Consider the following 15,772-nt stretch of genomic DNA (forward strand, 5'->3'; position numbering starts at 1 on the left):
ATGAGCATCCACTGAGCATTTCCAATGTGTCAGGAAGGCACTGGGATCAGAGCTTAACATGCATAATCTCCTTTAAGCCTCTTAACAACTCTTTAAGGGAGGGACTACCTACCATTAGCCCCATTTCACAGATGAGTAAACTGAGGCTTCAGCAGTTGAAGACTTTGATGAGGGCTGCCCAGCTAGTAGGAACTGGAATTTATAGCTGATTAATGCTGAATGAATGAATCACTTGGGGGTGGGCTGGGAGGACAAATAATCTATATCTTGTAATCATATGGTTTTAGAACTGGAGGCTCTTAAAGACAACTTAGCCCAAAGTTTTTAACTTAGGGGTCATGGGTGGGGAGACTGATGGGCTCCCGGACCAAACAGATAAGGTGCCCATCACACCCAGTAGCTTTGGCTCCTCCATCCCCTGCCAACTCTCCCACCTCACCGGAGTCCTTGAGCCTCTCAGCTTGTCCTCTCTTGGCACTCCTGCCAGGGGTCCTCTCCCAGTTCCACCTGACATTCCGGAAGGCTCCACAGTCACTGGGAATGTCCCTATCCCCTACTTTGGGTAGGAGCAGAGCCGACAATTGGAACCACTTCCTTCTCCCTTGGAGATGTTGGGAGAAGGGGGGAGAGCATAGCATGGCAGGAAGACAGTCACGGGGTGGGGTGGGGGTGGGGCTTCTAATAACGACAAAGATAACAATAGTATCAAAGGCTAACATTTATTGAACACCTACTATGTGCCAGGCACTGTCCTAACCACATGACCCCTATGACCACTTCTTACCCTCACAACTCATCGAGGTAGGTTCTGTTATTAGCCTCATGTGACACACGAGGGAACTGAGGCCCAGAGAAGTGAGGTAACTTGCCCAAGGCCAGGCAGCCTGGAAGGAAGTGCCAGAGGCGCGTCGTTCTGGCTAGGTGTCCTTGGACAGGCCACAGCCACTTCTCTGGGTGGCCGTCTCCATCTGTTACTGCAGGGTCCCACCTCATGTTTTCCGCGACGACTAAGATGGTCTCTGTACAGTGTCCCAGCACACAGTAGGCGCTTAGTAAATGAACAGCCCTCCTTCTCTCTTGACTCCGATGGGGGGAGACCCGGGAGGGGGGCACCTCAGCAGCATCCTCCCTCCGGGGTTCCCCCCCCAGCCAGGAGTGAGTGACCCGCCCCATCTCCCCTTCTGACCCCAGAGCCACACAGTGCCCTGTCTCGCTGCAGTTTTAATGACGATGGTGGTGAACCCCCCCGCACGTCTGGGCCAAAGCTGCACCCCCTCCCCTCCCCTCCCCACCCCTCCCCCCGGGCGGGCCGTCCAGGAGGCCGTCTCCCAAGTCCCCGCTCCCGTCCGGCCGCCCTGGGAGGGTAGGGGGGCTAGGGGAGGGGCGAGCCGGGAAGCGCTCCGTCCTGGGGCCCCGGGGCGGGGCGGGGCGGGGCGGGCGGCGCGGAGGGGCTAGGAGGCCGGGGCCTCGTCGTCCGCGCGGTGGCCGGCGTAGAGCGCGGCCAGGGGCCGGAAGCGCGGGCCCCAGCCGCTGAGATAGGCGAAGTCCTGCTCGGAGCCCGACGAGCCGCTGTGCAGCGAGCTGAGCGAGGCGGCCGGCGAGTCCGCGCCCTCGAAGGCGTAGGTCTGGAAGGCGTCGTAGGGCGGCACCGACAGGTCCCCGTCCGCCAGCGCCACCTTGCGGCTGATGAAGTCCCTGAACACCGAGAAGTCTGGCTCGGGGCTCGGCGGCCCCTGCGGGAGCGAGTGGCGCTCGGACGGCAGGTGGGCCTGCGGGGGGGTGCCCGCGCCCCCGCCCGCGCCCCCGCCCGCGCCCCCGCCCGCGCCCCCGCCCGCGCCCCCGCCGCCGTCGCCGCCCTTGAGCTCGCCGCCGAAGTCGTAGAGGCTCCGCAGCGCCGACATGTCGTAGGCCTCCGTGTCCTGCTCGCCGCCGCCCTCGTCGTTGTATTTGATGACATTGTCCCGCATGTCCTCGTCCTCGTCCGAGCTCAGGTGGCTCTTGTGGTGGCGCCTGAGGGTGAGGATCAGCAGCACCAGCACTGCGCGGGAGACAGAAGGGGCAGGTGAGGGCCGGGCCCAGGGGCATTCCGGGGACCCCCCCCCACCATCACCACCACCATCCCTCACACACAGGGGAGCCGGCCCAGCCTAACCGCTGGTGCGAATTTCCTAGATTTCTGTGCAAGAAGACGCTTCTTACAGTCAGAACTGTACTGGCTATATGGATAGGTAGTGAGCTACCCATCTCGGGAGGTGTGCAAATCGAGGCTGCACCACCAGGCTGGGGTGATGGCACAGATGGCAGTGTTAAGAGATTTCAATGGGTGTGGGGGGCTGGATCCAACCTCTGAGGTCTCCATCCTCAACTCTATGAAGAGATCCAACCTGAGAGGTCTCTAGGTTCCTGGGGGCCCGGGGTGTGTGTGTGTGTAAAGGGGGCAGCTGAGGGGCAGATGGGGCAGGGGAATGAAAGATGTTTTCAACCTGACCTCTCTTTCCGCCTTACCCTCCTCTGTCTATTCCAGAAGTCCCGAGCACCTGCATTTGAGACCCCTTGAGTCTCGGGTCAAGATGTCCTCTGCAAAAGCCCCCACCCTGAGAGCTCCAGGCCAGGTTCCGAGCCTTCACCTCCAAGCTCCCCTGGTGAGGAGTCCCTCCCTCTGTCTCTCCGGTTCTCAGAGTGCAGTTGCTGGACCACCAGCAGCAGGAGCATCTCCTGGGAACTTGCTAGAAATGTGACTTCTCGGATCCTGTCCTAGATCTTACTGGCAGGCTGTCTTGATGAAGCCTCCAAGTGAGGCCCAGGCACTCAGGTTTGAGAACCACAGCTTCCCCCACCCCCAAACACACACTCTAAACTCTCCTTGGGGCCCCAGGGCGTGTGCCCCTAGCTTGGTGCCTGGCAGGCAGTAAGCCCTTGAAGCATGTTGTTGAGCGAATGACTGACTGAAGAGGTGGATGGAGAAGTAGTGAGTATAAGGATGAAGAATGAGAGGATCGCTCCTTCTTGTGCTTTCTGCACTTGACTTGCAGGACTCCACGTTCTCTCCTTCTCCCGCTACACTGATCACTCATTCTCCGCCTTCTAAGCAAACCTCCCCTTGCCTGTCTGACCTCTTAAAATCAGATGTCTCTGGATGGGGTCCTTGGCCCCGTATCCACACCCCTCCGTGGGTGCTCTCTTGTGGTCCATTTTGGGGCTGACCGCTCCCACATCCTAGCCTCCCACTCGGACTTACTTCTCCCTGTAAATCTACCTGTACGTCCAGCTTGCTCCTCAGCAAGTCCTCTGGGCCGACCAAGAGAATCTCACACTTAGCACTTGAAATAACCTTCCCCCTTCCCTGCCCTCAGTCTCCTCCGTGTCTGTGACGGCAGCCCCAACTTTCCAGTTACTCAGGGCTTTTGTGGGTTTTTTTTTTTTTTCTTTTCATGGATGGATCCCAGTGCCTGCAATAGTCTAGTACATGGAGGGGACTCGCTGGATGGATAAATAAGGAGCTGATGAACCATTGAGAGAATTAAATGGGTAGGTGAGTGGGTGGATGGAGAGACACGTGCTGGGTACCGTGCCAGGCACGGGATTCTTCTCGCTGCTCCTAACAGCTCTGGCGGGGCCAGTGGCCAGAGCCAGCTGCTGGGGCCAAGGGGCCGGGTTCCAGCCGGTGACCTAACAAGGTGGCACATGACAGGGAAGTGGGTGGGGCCTGGGAACAGGTCCGGAGGGAGGGAAGGTGTCAGGAGAGAAGTGGGAAAGATGGATGGACAGCTTTCGGAGTGGAGGCTGGGAGCTGTGGAGGGGGATGCCCGAGAGAGCAGATGGTGGGGAGTGCGGGCGGCGGGCAACAGATGTGCCAGGCCTGATCAGCGATTCCGCCCGTCACCTTTAGAGCACTGATGTGCACTTTCTTCGTTTGTGGGCAATTAGGCAGAAATTTGTTTGCACTGCCTCGGAAAATGAAACCGCTGTAAAGTGCACCCTCTGGAAAAAGGGTTTCTGAGCCATGGGCTGGGGAGGGGAGAGAAGGGGGGCTGGGGCCTCCCAGCCAGGAGGAGCCTGCCTGCCCAGGGCCACCGCAGGGACCCGAGGAGGTGCAGCAACACTGGCAGGTTCTCGGCGGGGTGGGTAGCGGCCACCGCACCAGCGCCAGCGGGCAGGCGGCTGACATCTCCCAGGGAACAGAGCAGAGCTGTTAGCCACAATCTGGACCACACTTGGGTTCTTGGAGCTCTGGCTGGTTGCTGAAGTCCGGCAGTTGGAGCTGAGGTGAGGCAGTGGGAGGTGGCATTATGGCCACTGGAATCCAGCTCAGCATCTAGAACTTGACCTCTTCACTGGTGACGCTTTGTAGGCTCAACTGGATGCTGCTGGGATTGCTACCAGAGTAGATTTCGTCTCTTCAAAAGTCTTAAGATTTTTGCCCCAGCTCTCCTTGGGTTTTGCCCAGTTGAGCTTCATAGCAGGTGGCGTAGTTAAAGGGAACACAAGGTGAGGAGGCCTGATTTCAAGTCAGAACACTATGTACCCTTATGCAAGCCACTTAACCTGCGAGCCTCACTTTATTCCTTTGGAAAATGGGGATGATACACCCGGCCACATGGTTGTGAGGTTCACAACAGCCCCTTTTTACTAAAAGGATTTTACTAAAAGTCCTACATAGATAATAAAAAGGACAGTGGACATGAGAGAATTTTTAATAATATGCTTATTTTTAAAAACTGGGGAGAGTTTGGGCTGTGTAGAGAGGATGGCCGGCATGCAAATAGTCTCAGGTAGGGGTTGACACTTTGTGGAGTTGGTGGTGGGGCTGCTCCATCCTTAGAAGACTTGTCACAGGAGCTGCACCTTGGGGCTTGGACATCATTGGGGCCACCCTTCCTTGTGAGAGAGGGAAGCTGAGACCCGGGGGCAGGGGGTTACTAGGAAGCAAACCCAGGGCCCTGGGGTGGAGGCCAGAGAAGCAGGGGCGGGGCTCTGGGTGGACTCACCGACCAGGATGAGGACACAGACCAAGAGGGCGATGAGGGCGCCCGGGCTGAGGGAAGCAGCCATGACAAAGGCTGTGGTGTTGCAGGACTGGATGGCGCCAGAGCTGTCACAGCCACAGATGCGGATGGTGAGCGTGCCCGTGCTGCTCAGCGTGGGCGGCCCGCTGTCCACCACCAGGATGGGCAAGAAGAACACGTCCTGCTCCTGCCGGTTGAAGCCCAAGTGCTGAGTGTGCACCGCTGCTGTGTTGTCTGCTCCGGAAAAAAGGGAGTGGCGTGTGACTTGGGGTCCCGGGTCAGCCTCCCCTGGCCTGGCCACCTCCTGATGCCACCTTGGGACTTGTCTCCCTCTGCCCCAAGCTCCTGTCTCCCAGGGGACCCGTGGATCTACTCCTCGATCTCCCCAAATTCTGCCCCCACCTGCCTGACAATCCTGTTCCCAGCCATGTAGCCCATCGTTCCGTCCTTAGCTGTCACAAGATTCTACTCCCAGCTGTCTCAAGATTCTGTTTTCAGCTATTCCAAGGTTTTGTCCCCAGCTGCGCCAAGGTCCTGTCCCCAGCTTTTTCAAGATTCTGTCCCCAGCTGGGCCAAGGTCCTGTCTGGGGCTATGTTAATTTTTTTCCCTCATACATCTCAACAGCCTGTTTTTCTTCCACCCCAGCCACCCAGTGTTCCCTGACCCTGGGGTCCTGGGGTCCTTGGGTTGTGGCTTACTGTGTCCTGACAAGTCCTGGGTCACAGAGAAGACTGAGATGTCTTCTCTGGCACCTGGCTCTGGCTGAGGGAGCTTTCTTAAGAGACTGATACTGGAGGGCTGAGGGCATAGTCCCTGGGGCCTGATGAGGGGACCCTGGCGCACCAGGGTCTTCTTCCTACACGTGTGACCAGAGAGGACAGTGAACTAACACAAGTCATGCTCATTACACCACTTCAGCCAGTTGCTGGGAATGCCAGGCAGGCCTCAGTGGGACTCTGGTCTCAGGGCATGGGCTTATGTGCTAGGCAGTGCCCACTTCCCCCGCCCTTCCTGCCTCTCTTGTATAGGTCAGGCCATCCCTGAACCTCCACCATTTTGATGCCTGTCAATGTGGTGGCACAGACTCGGGGCCCAGCTGGCTGCTGCCCCCACCCCTCACAGCCAGCTCCACACAAGGGGCCCTGCCTCCCTGTGGGGAGCCCGGGCTTCCCTCCAGAGTCCTTCTCCTGCCCTCACAGCCTTCCTTCCGGCTAGTCTCTCTGACCTCCAGCTTTGGCATTCTGGGTCCCCTCCCCAGCTCTGGGGTCCCAGTTACTCCAATTCATTCCTTAGTCCTGGCTTCCCCCAATCATGGACATGATGCAGGAGGAAAGAGCTGACTTGTGACCTTGAACACATCTGTGAAGTGAACTAGAGGTCCAGCTCAAACAAGACTGCTCATGGGTTTTAGCTCATGTGATGGTATCATGAGGTTTTGTGACATTATTCTATCTACTTTTACACACATTTGAAAATTTCCATTAAAATATTTAGAAAATAATGCCGAGTCTATCATTTACTAGCTTGGGACCTCACTTAGCTTCTCCGGACCTCAGTTTTCTCATCTATAACTGAGGCAAATCGTAGGACATACGTGTGAGGGTTATGTGGTGAAATTCATGCATAGCCCTTAGAATCAGTCCCAGCACATAGAAATTCTCCATAAGTCCTGGCTATTCTTTTTGTCCATGCCCTACCCCCATGGTCCCTGTGCTGCACCACTGGCCTGCTCTCTGTGTAAACTGCCCTGCTTCTACTCGCCATGTCCCTTGCTAGCTGGAATACCCTTTCCACCTTCTTACCTGGGCAAATTCCTCATCTGTCATGCTCCAGCTAAATGTCACCTCCTTTCTGTGGCCTCCTTTCTCCGCTTCCCTGGGAAGGAAGGATTTATGGCTCCCCCTCCCTGCTCTGACTATGCAGGTGCCATGCACACTTCTGTTAAAGCACTTGTCACATTGTGTTAGGTTAGCGTGTGCCTGTCTCTGTCCTGGCACTGAGCCAGATTTAAAGACTGGCACTTGAATGAACCACAACTTTTGGGGTAACTGGTGGTCCCCAGGTCAGCTTCTCAAGCTCTGGCTTCAACTGCAGCTGGCCTATCAAAGGGGATATCAACCCGAGCTGTGAAAATATCTGCCTTCCTGAGGGGAGGAATGAAGTTGAGAGCAAGATAAGAACAAGGGAATGATGTGGGGCTCCTCTGCATTGACTGCATGCTTTTGATGTATCAAGGACTGTGTGGATGTTTTAAATAGATAGTAATGTTTAATTGTCCTAACCACTGAGAGTTATGACATTATTTACATTTTATGCACGTGGAAGTTGAGGTTCAGAGAGAAGTGATTTGTCTGAATTTATCCAGTGAATTGGTGACATAGCTATCTTTCCCATCCACCCATCAAATCACCCATTTATCCATCCATCCTCTATCCACCCATCCATCCATCCTCCATCCACCCATCCATCTATCCACCTATCCACCCATCCATCCATCCTCTATCTATCCATCCTCCATCCGCCCATCCATCTTCCACCCACAAATCCATCTATCCTCCATCCACCCACCTATCCATCCATCCATCCATCCATCCATCCATCCATCCTCACTCACCCATCCATCCATCCTCCATCCACCCATCCATTTATCCATCTATCTTCCATCCACCCATCCATCTATACATCCATCATCCATCCATTTATCCATCATCCATCCACACATCCATCCTCCATCCACCCATCCATCTGTCCTCCATTCACCCATCTATCCATCCATCCATCATCCATCAATTCAACCATCCGTCCATCCATCCATCCATCCATCCATCCATCCATCCATCATCCACCCCCCATCCACCCATCCATCTTCCACCCATCCATTCACCCATCATCCATCCATTCATCCATCCATCCATCCACCCACCCACCTATCCATCATCCGTCCATCATTTATCCATCCAATAAGTCTTTATTGAGTAATTACTGTGTCCTAGTCCCTGGGAGAAAACAATGGAGAGCTAAACCAATCACAGTCCTGGATATGAACTTATATTCTAATGTGAGAGACAAATGTTAATTGAGTAAACCCACAATTTAGTTTATAATTACAAACCATGGGGTGAGTGCTAAGAAGGAAAAGTACAGGAAGAGCGCCTAACAGAGGACTCTACTTAAGTAGTCTGAGAGGTAAGGGGAGATTTTCTTGAAAGAAGTGATATTATTGCTGAGACCCAAGTGGTGAGTTCAAGGAAAGGGGGCACCCTATGCAAAGGCCTTGAGATTGGAAGAAGCATAATTTTCTCAAGGAACTAAAGCAGTCCTTTGTGACTGGAGGGATGAAGGTGATAGCTAGAGTGAGTCAAGGTCAAGCTGGGGGTGGGGGTCAGGAGCTCATCATGGAAAGTCTTAGAGGCCATAGTCAGGAATTAGGGTTATTTTCTTAACGAGAGGCCATTGATTGGTGGGTTTTAAGAAAAGAAGAGACTGAGCAACATGCCATCCATTCATTCCACAGAAAATACTAATTGAGCACCCTCTCTATGTCAGGACTATCCTAGCACCTGAGGAGATGGCAACGAACAAGACAGACATGGCCCCTGCCTTTGCTAAGCCTACATTCTAGGCAAGGGAGTTTCTAATCTAAAACACAAGAGTGGACATGGAAGATCAGTTAGGAAGATATTCTGTGTTTTAGGTGTGAGAGGATAGTGGTAGTAGAGGCATAGAGAAGTAGATAGATTTGAAAAATGAGTAGCTGGTTCTGGCTCAGCCTCAAATTCCTAAGCAAGAACAGGGGAGAGGAGAGGAGATGTTTGTTTCTCAGGGTTGCTGTCTTTGGCCATGGAGCCATATGTTCTGAGAGCTCTGGTCCCTGCCACTCCTCCACCCGACAAAAGGGAATCCCTGGGCATCAACCCTGAACTTCCTGAGTTGCCTTCCTCGGCAGCAGCTGGCTTCACCTGGGGAAGCTGCTGGTCACTCCAGACCCTTACCCCACCCTTCCAGGCAGGATCTGCGCCCAGCATTGTACCCATCCATCTGGCCTGACATACATCAGTGTCAATCCCTGGCTGCAAAAGCAATATTTATAAATCACGTTTCCAAACTGGCTACAAATGTGTACAAAGAAACAGATGGGTTGGGGTAGCTGTTTGTCACCCAGGATATTTATACGGTGAGGAGGAGGGGGCTTGGCAGGCCGTGGGAAGGGGCTAGAGAGCCAGTGGAGGAGCCCTTCCACGGCTGTGCTGAGCTCAGCATACGGCTGCCACTCGTGCTCCTGGAGCCTGCACCAGGTGGTCACACTGGATGGGAGCGTTTGGCGGCTCCCCGTCAAAGAGGGCAGTTGGGAAAGAACTTCAGGCTCCTTGGATTGGAAAGACTTGTGAACTTGGCGAGGTCAAGCCAGGGCTATTTGTGTCTCCTGGGGCCAACTCAGGATACCGCTGGAATAATGAGCAGGCAAGGCACTACCAGTTGTTAAAATACTGAAATACTTCCAAAGAGGTTTCAACAGCTCTGACTCTGCATGCCCCAAGTCCCCCTGCTGTCTCTGTCTTTCCCCCATGCCCACCCCTAACTTTGACACAATCAAGCCACTAAGGTAGTACAGTAGGGCTCCAGGGTCCTGCTCCAGGTTATTTTTGGTCAGTGTCCCTTTCGGTTGGTTATCTGAACTGCACTGGTTGTGAAATATTTTTAGTATGACTAAAAATACTAAATAATAATACTAATAATAATACTACTATTTCTCTTGGAAATACAGAGAATCTGGCTTCACAGGCCACTGAGGTCCCTCCTTTTAGAGGGAAGGGTTGTAAAGGCATTGGGGGTGATCCCAGACCTGTTCCAGGGTCAGAAAGAACCAACATGACTTGATCTCCTAGTCCTGGCATCCACTCACTCCAACCAGACAGGCTTTCTGTTCCTTGAACATCCCAGGCCTGCTCTCACCTCAGGGCCTTTGCACTTGCTGTTCACTCCACCTGGATCAGTCTTTATCCAGCTATCAGCATGGCTCACTCCCTAAATTCCTTTACATTAGTACTCACTATTGATTCCTTCAGAGAGGGTTTCCCAGACCATCTTATTTTAAAAAGCTCCTACTCTTACTCTGCTTTATTTTCCCGTGTTTTGTTTAATACCCACTATGTGCCAGGCACTGCTGTAGGCACCCATGGCCCAGCACTGAACAAAACCAAGTCCAGACTCCTGTGGAAATTGCATTATTCATCCTCCAGCCACTTAGCATCCCCAACATATTATCACTTGTTTAATCTCTACCTCCCCTCACCAGAATGTCACCTCCACGAGGGCAGGGATATTGGCTTTTTTGCCACTGCATTTTGGGCACTATGTTTCAATAAATAATTGCTAAATACAGGAAACTACATGTTCTAGGTACTAATAATATACCCCAGCAGCCCTCATCTTGCTGGGGCTCCCTAGCCAGGTGGCTAGGCACTTTCAGCTCCAATTTACAGATGACAAAACAGAGGCTTAGGAGGTGCAAATCTTGCCAGCATTGCACAGAGAGTCCCCAGCTGAGCCTGGGCTGGGATCCAGGCCCCTCACGCCCAGTCCACTGACCACTCCCCCACCCCCACCTCCAGTTCAGTCCTCAAAGGGTCAGACTTGGGCTTCTTGAGGAATTTGCAGGGGCATACAGCGGGATCAGTAAGGCTGGGCAGGGTGGTCACTTTCAAGGTGGCAAATGAGCTAAAGCAGGAAGCACTCTGGATCGGAGACAGGGACTCCCTGTATGGCCCTGGGTGGGTCCCTTTTCTCTTAGTCTCTGTTTTATCACAGGCAAAATAGGGGGAGGGGCAAGAAAACCACCTCCCAGGGCGGCTGTGAGGACGCAAAGGGAAACATGAGTGGGATACAGCACTTTTTAAATTGAAGGGTGGGAGTGAGTGCACGTGGCTTATTTCAATCTTCAGTTAGACCAGGGGCTCTTTCCATCCAGGACTCTGGCCCACCCACTCCTCATCTGTTCTTTCTCTGTATCTTTCCATTCTCTTCTCTTGGGGCGACCCCTCCCCACTCTGCCAACCCGCCCCCGGCCTGTTCTTCAGAGTTTGGCCAGTGGGCTAGGGAGCACCTTTAGCTTGATTTTCTGTTTGATCTTGAGCCCAACGCTGACCCTCTGGGGGTGCCTGGTCTCTCCACCTGTAATGTGGGAAGGGGAAGGGAGGCGAGGCCCTCCCTCCATGCCTCCTAGGTTTGGTGGTTCAGAGAAAACTCACCTTGGATGTCAAGCAGGGAGAAGTGAGGGTTGCTGGGAGCTTCAGGCACCAGGCGGAAATAGAAACGGTGCCCACCCTGAGGCTCATCTCTGTCCACAACGCTGATGGTCTGGATAAGCTAAAGGGTGAGGACAGAGCAGGGAGCTGATGTGAGGCCGAACCCACTCTAAACCCAGGTAGAGGGTGTCCTGGCCAGTCCTGGCAACAATCCCAGTCCCCAGCCCCTTCGTGTACCTGTCCTGGCTTGGCGTCCTCACACACAGCTGCCTCGTAGGGGGTGGCCAGCTCTGGGGGATTGTCGTTCACATCCAGGATTCGGATCCTGAGGGATGCCCGGGAGAGCTGGGCATGATTGTCTGCAGTGAGAGCACAGGAGCAGGGTGAGCGGTATCAAGTGTGAGATCGAGACAACCCCCCATCTGCCAGGAGGACAAGATGAGGCAGTGGGGTCACACTGAGAGATCTGTGGATTGATCCAGCAGGTAATAGGATCAGGACTGAGGACATTGGTCATGAATAGGTCACCACCACCACTGCTGTCACCATCACCACCATTCGCTCATTACTGTCATCATCACTGCTAGTGTCACTATCACCATCACCATCACAACCTCCACCACTATAATCCGCAGTGCCACCCAACACCATCATCACCACCATCCCTACCACTGCTACTTTCACCATCACTGTCACCAGTACTCTAACCACTACCCTCATTAACATTATCCTTGCACCTCTACCAACATAATTACCAGTACCACCATCACCAACTTTACCACTCTCACTGTCACCAACCTGTTAGCTTCACCATTAGACCATTACCATCATGACCATCACCATCAAAATGAGTGCATCACCACCACCCTATCCAAGGCACCACCACCTCATCTCTATGATCACAAACACCAAGGCCATAACTATCAGCGCCCTTACCACCACCATCATCACCATCCATGCGATCACTATCTCCACCACCATCACCATTACCAGCCCCACCCTTTCTACAGTTACCTCCGCCATAAACACCCATGGCACCATCACATTGGCACCCCTACTCCCACCTCTAGCGACACTGTCATCGCCACTGCCATCAACCAACATCTCATCTTCAACATCCCATCACCACCGTCTGCACAGAACGCACCCGGAGCATCCCCACATCCATCATTTCAGGTATCCATGTGGAAATCCCGTGCTTTGGTTCAATTTATATCCCCACATTGTAGAAGAGAAACAAAGCATGAGAAACTTGAAAGAACTAGTCAGCTGGCAACTGGGTCTCTAGCCCCGCTGGCAGGGGCCTCTTTAGGGCGCAGCCTGGGAGCTTCCAAGCAGCCAGGAACCCTATGAGTTCTGGGGGGAGTGGGGCTGGTCGGCCGCCTCTTTCTCTGAACTCAGGCCACTGCGGGCTGACTGCAGCTGCTCCTGTGTTGATAAAGAGAAATGGGATGGGGAGGCAGGTGCAGCCACCTCCGGGGGTCAGGGAAAGAGGGGGGCGAGTCCTTAATTAACACAGACCTCGACCCCTCTCTGGAGCTCCCCTTAGCCGGGGGCACCTTATCTTCTCGGCTCACCCAGATCTGCTGCTTCAGTGATTAGAGGGGGCTTTTCTGAGGGCGGGAGATTGGAGTCGTGACTGGGAATGCCGGGCAAGCCGTTATTTTTAAGAGCGTGTTGCCAGAGAACTTAAACAGGCAGAAGGTGGGTGCATTTGGGAGGAGGGGGGTGGGGAGGGTGAGGCCCGCTGCCAGGACCAGGCACCTCTTTCCTTGCTGAGCAGAGGGAGGGGCACAGGGGCCTGTGTGGCATGCAGAAGGGTGACCTCAGAGTAGGGCCAGCTCCTCCGAGGCTGAGACACTCTTGGGGGGCTGGGTCCACTCCTGGTGAGACCCCCACAGTTGAGCCATTCCTTTACCATCTGCTGGGCCTCTTCTACCTCCTTTTTTTTTTTTTAATTTCTATCTTTATTGAGATAGAATTGACAACATTGTGTAAATTTAAGATTCACAATGTGATGATTTTAGACACATATTGTGAAATGTTTTCCACAATAAGGTTACTTAACACATCCTTCACCTCACATAATTACCTTTTTGTTGTTGTCCTGCCTCCTCTTTCATTATTTTATTTCCTATTTTTAGAGGGAAGGAGCAGAGGGAGTGGGAGAGAGGATCTTAAGCAGGTTCCCCACCCAGTGCAGAATCTAACATGGGGCTCGACCTCACAACCCGGAGATCATGACCGGAGCTGAAACCAAGAGTCAGATGCTTAACTGACTGAGCTACCCAGGTGCCACCCTACCTCCTCTTTTAAAATGTCACAGGTCACCTCTTGGGAAAGCCCCAAACCTTTTGGTGAGGCTGTGGATCCCAGGTCTCAGAGGTGGGGCGGCTGAGTGAGTAGTGAAGGGTGAGCCAAGTGCTCACTTGCAGAACTGATCCCAGGGACCCCCGAATTTAAGGCTGGCCTAGAACCCCCAGAGCCTGTGTGCCCATGACATCACAGCAGCTCCAGCCTGGCTATATATTACAATCGCTGGGGAAGCCTTTTAAACACAATGATGCCCAAGCTGAGGTTTTTAAATGGCTATAGGAATCTAATGTGTGGCAAGGGTTGTCAACCACTGCTCCGGGGTGACTAGCAGGTGAGGGAGTCCAACCTATTATCTTACTTCTGGTGGACTTCCTCTAAACCCCTCCTGATCACACTTAGCAGCATTTGTGATCATTGCTAATAATTAATTCATAATTTTACCACCTTACATGTTTCTGGGAGTAAACAAAGACTCCATCAATTAATCTTCACTTCTGTGCAGGACTTTTCAACTGATAACAAACTTTCTTATCTATGACCTCATTTGATCCTCAAAACAACCCGTAAAGGAGGCCTTGTTAAACCCATTTCATAAATGAGAAAACCGAGGCCCAGAGAGGGCCAGGGCCTTGCCCAGAGCCACAGGCAAGTCAGCATAGAGCTAGGTTGGCTCCTGGTTCTCCTGCCTCTAAGGCCATTGCTTTGGTCTAGATCCAAGGCCAGTAGGCCCTTCTGCCCCCTGGATATCTGTCCATCCAGTACCGACTACTGCTCAGACCCAGGTCCAAGCTGACTCCCCCAACGCCCAGCAGCAGGTGCCCTCCCCCAGGGGGCTGGGTCCTTCATGGGTCCCAACCCCCCTCTTGGCATCTCAGTTCAGCTGACTGACATGCAAATTAGTTTAATTATTTCTTCTTCTAAAATAAATTATATTTTGCAGTAGCTGCAATATGTTGTGTCAGGCAAAATTGCATTCAATATTTTTAAACTAATTGATGCAGCCTTGAGGAAGGCTGATTGACAGCCCGGAGCTGAGCAGGCCTGCAGCCTTAACTGGTTCCTAGATGAAAATTAAATGTGCTCCAGCCTGGTGCTCCCTCTCTGAGCTAACTCACTAGGAATCGGGGAAGGTGGCAGGTGAAGCCCTGGAGGCCTGTGGGGCTGAGGAGGCTGGGCCATTCAGTAGGTGCCTCAGGAAGAGACTGGGATGGGGGCAGGAGAACTGCTGTGCACTGTGGACAGGTCTCCTACCCTCTCTGAGCCTTGGAGAAGTCCCTGATGTATAACGGATGGGATCAGACTGAGCCGTTTGGAGCTGAGACTTCTGGGTTTTGCTGACAATTATGAATTGAGTACCTCCTTTATGCCAAGGACATTACAATGAACAAGATCAACATGGTCTCTCAGTCTAGTGGCAGGGACAGACAGTACTCCAGACTGATAAGAGCTAAGAGATAAAGGTTCAGGAACGGGTGGGTGCAGGGATGTTTTCCCTGGAAAAAGTGACCTTTAGGCTGAGACCCAACTAGGAAGTAAGCAGGTGAAGGGGATGGGAGGGAAAGTGTGCCCCAGGGAATGGGAACAGCACGTGCAGACACCCTGGAGGAGCACAGAAGGCTGTAGATAATGAGACTTTGGATCCCTTCCAAGGAAGACCCCAGCCCTCAGCAAGTACACACCTGGAATCTGAACCAAACTGGGTTTGGATGGCTGGGGGCTACTGGGAAGGGACAAGGACATGGGGCTGGCCTGGTGACTCTGTTAAAGGTCCTCCTAGGAATGTGCTCCTTCCCAGAAAGACAGCAGCAAACACACACAGAGCATGTGCTGTGGGCCAGGGTCTGCACTGCCCCATTTCACCCTGTCAGCCATGGTGGGAGGTAGAGACGAGTGCTATTGACATTTTACTGAGGAGGAAACCGTTCAGAGAGGTAGCGAACTTGCCCAAGGTCTCGTTGGGGACGACCGATCAATCTGGGACTTGTGCCTGGCTCTGGTTCCAAAGGGGGAGTTTCTAATCATCAGATGGTACTGCCTTTCTTGCCATCTTTAGCTGTTGGAGTCCCACTTGCCCCATGTCCTAAACAAATGTCTCTGCTTCCTCTTGGAAGCTTTCCCTGATTGCCTTAGTTCTGGGCCATCAGAATATAAGCCCAAATCCTACATGGCCGCAGGCTTCCAGTCCTCTCCCTGGCCTTGACCCT

General features: G+C 53.3%; 1 protein-coding gene and 1 long non-coding RNA gene across 5 annotated transcripts in view; one reads left to right on the forward strand and one right to left on the reverse strand.

Moving 5' to 3' along the window:
- Nucleotides 1-705: 705 nt before the first annotated feature.
- CDH22 (cadherin 22) overlaps nucleotides 706-15,772 on the reverse strand; it is a 67,658-nt gene continuing 52,591 nt past the window's right edge. For 2 of the 4 annotated variants that reach the window (XM_049100684.1, XM_025470290.3), the window contains 4 exons: nucleotides 11,490-11,611; nucleotides 11,256-11,373; nucleotides 4,989-5,240; nucleotides 706-2,038 (listed from right to left, as the gene is read on the reverse strand). In XM_049100684.1, the coding sequence (XP_048956641.1) occupies nucleotides 1,452-2,038; nucleotides 4,989-5,240; nucleotides 11,256-11,373; nucleotides 11,490-11,611 (1,079 nt within the window). In that variant the 3' untranslated portion in view covers nucleotides 706-1,451. Of the gene's footprint in view, nucleotides 2,039-4,680; nucleotides 4,896-4,988; nucleotides 5,241-11,255; nucleotides 11,374-11,489; nucleotides 11,612-15,772 lie in introns of those variants that run through there. The other 2 variants (XM_049100685.1, XM_049100686.1) reach the window with 2 other exon arrangements.
- On the forward strand, nucleotides 1,836-6,493 carry LOC112674060 (uncharacterized). The gene is made up of 3 exons (XR_003145192.3): nucleotides 1,836-2,016; nucleotides 2,525-2,642; nucleotides 5,075-6,493. It is a non-coding gene; the product is annotated as an uncharacterized LOC112674060 (long non-coding RNA).

This window comes from Canis lupus, chromosome 24 (genome assembly GCF_003254725.2).
Source record: "Canis lupus dingo isolate Sandy chromosome 24, ASM325472v2, whole genome shotgun sequence".
NCBI classification, from domain to species: Eukaryota; Metazoa; Chordata; class Mammalia; order Carnivora; family Canidae; genus Canis; species Canis lupus.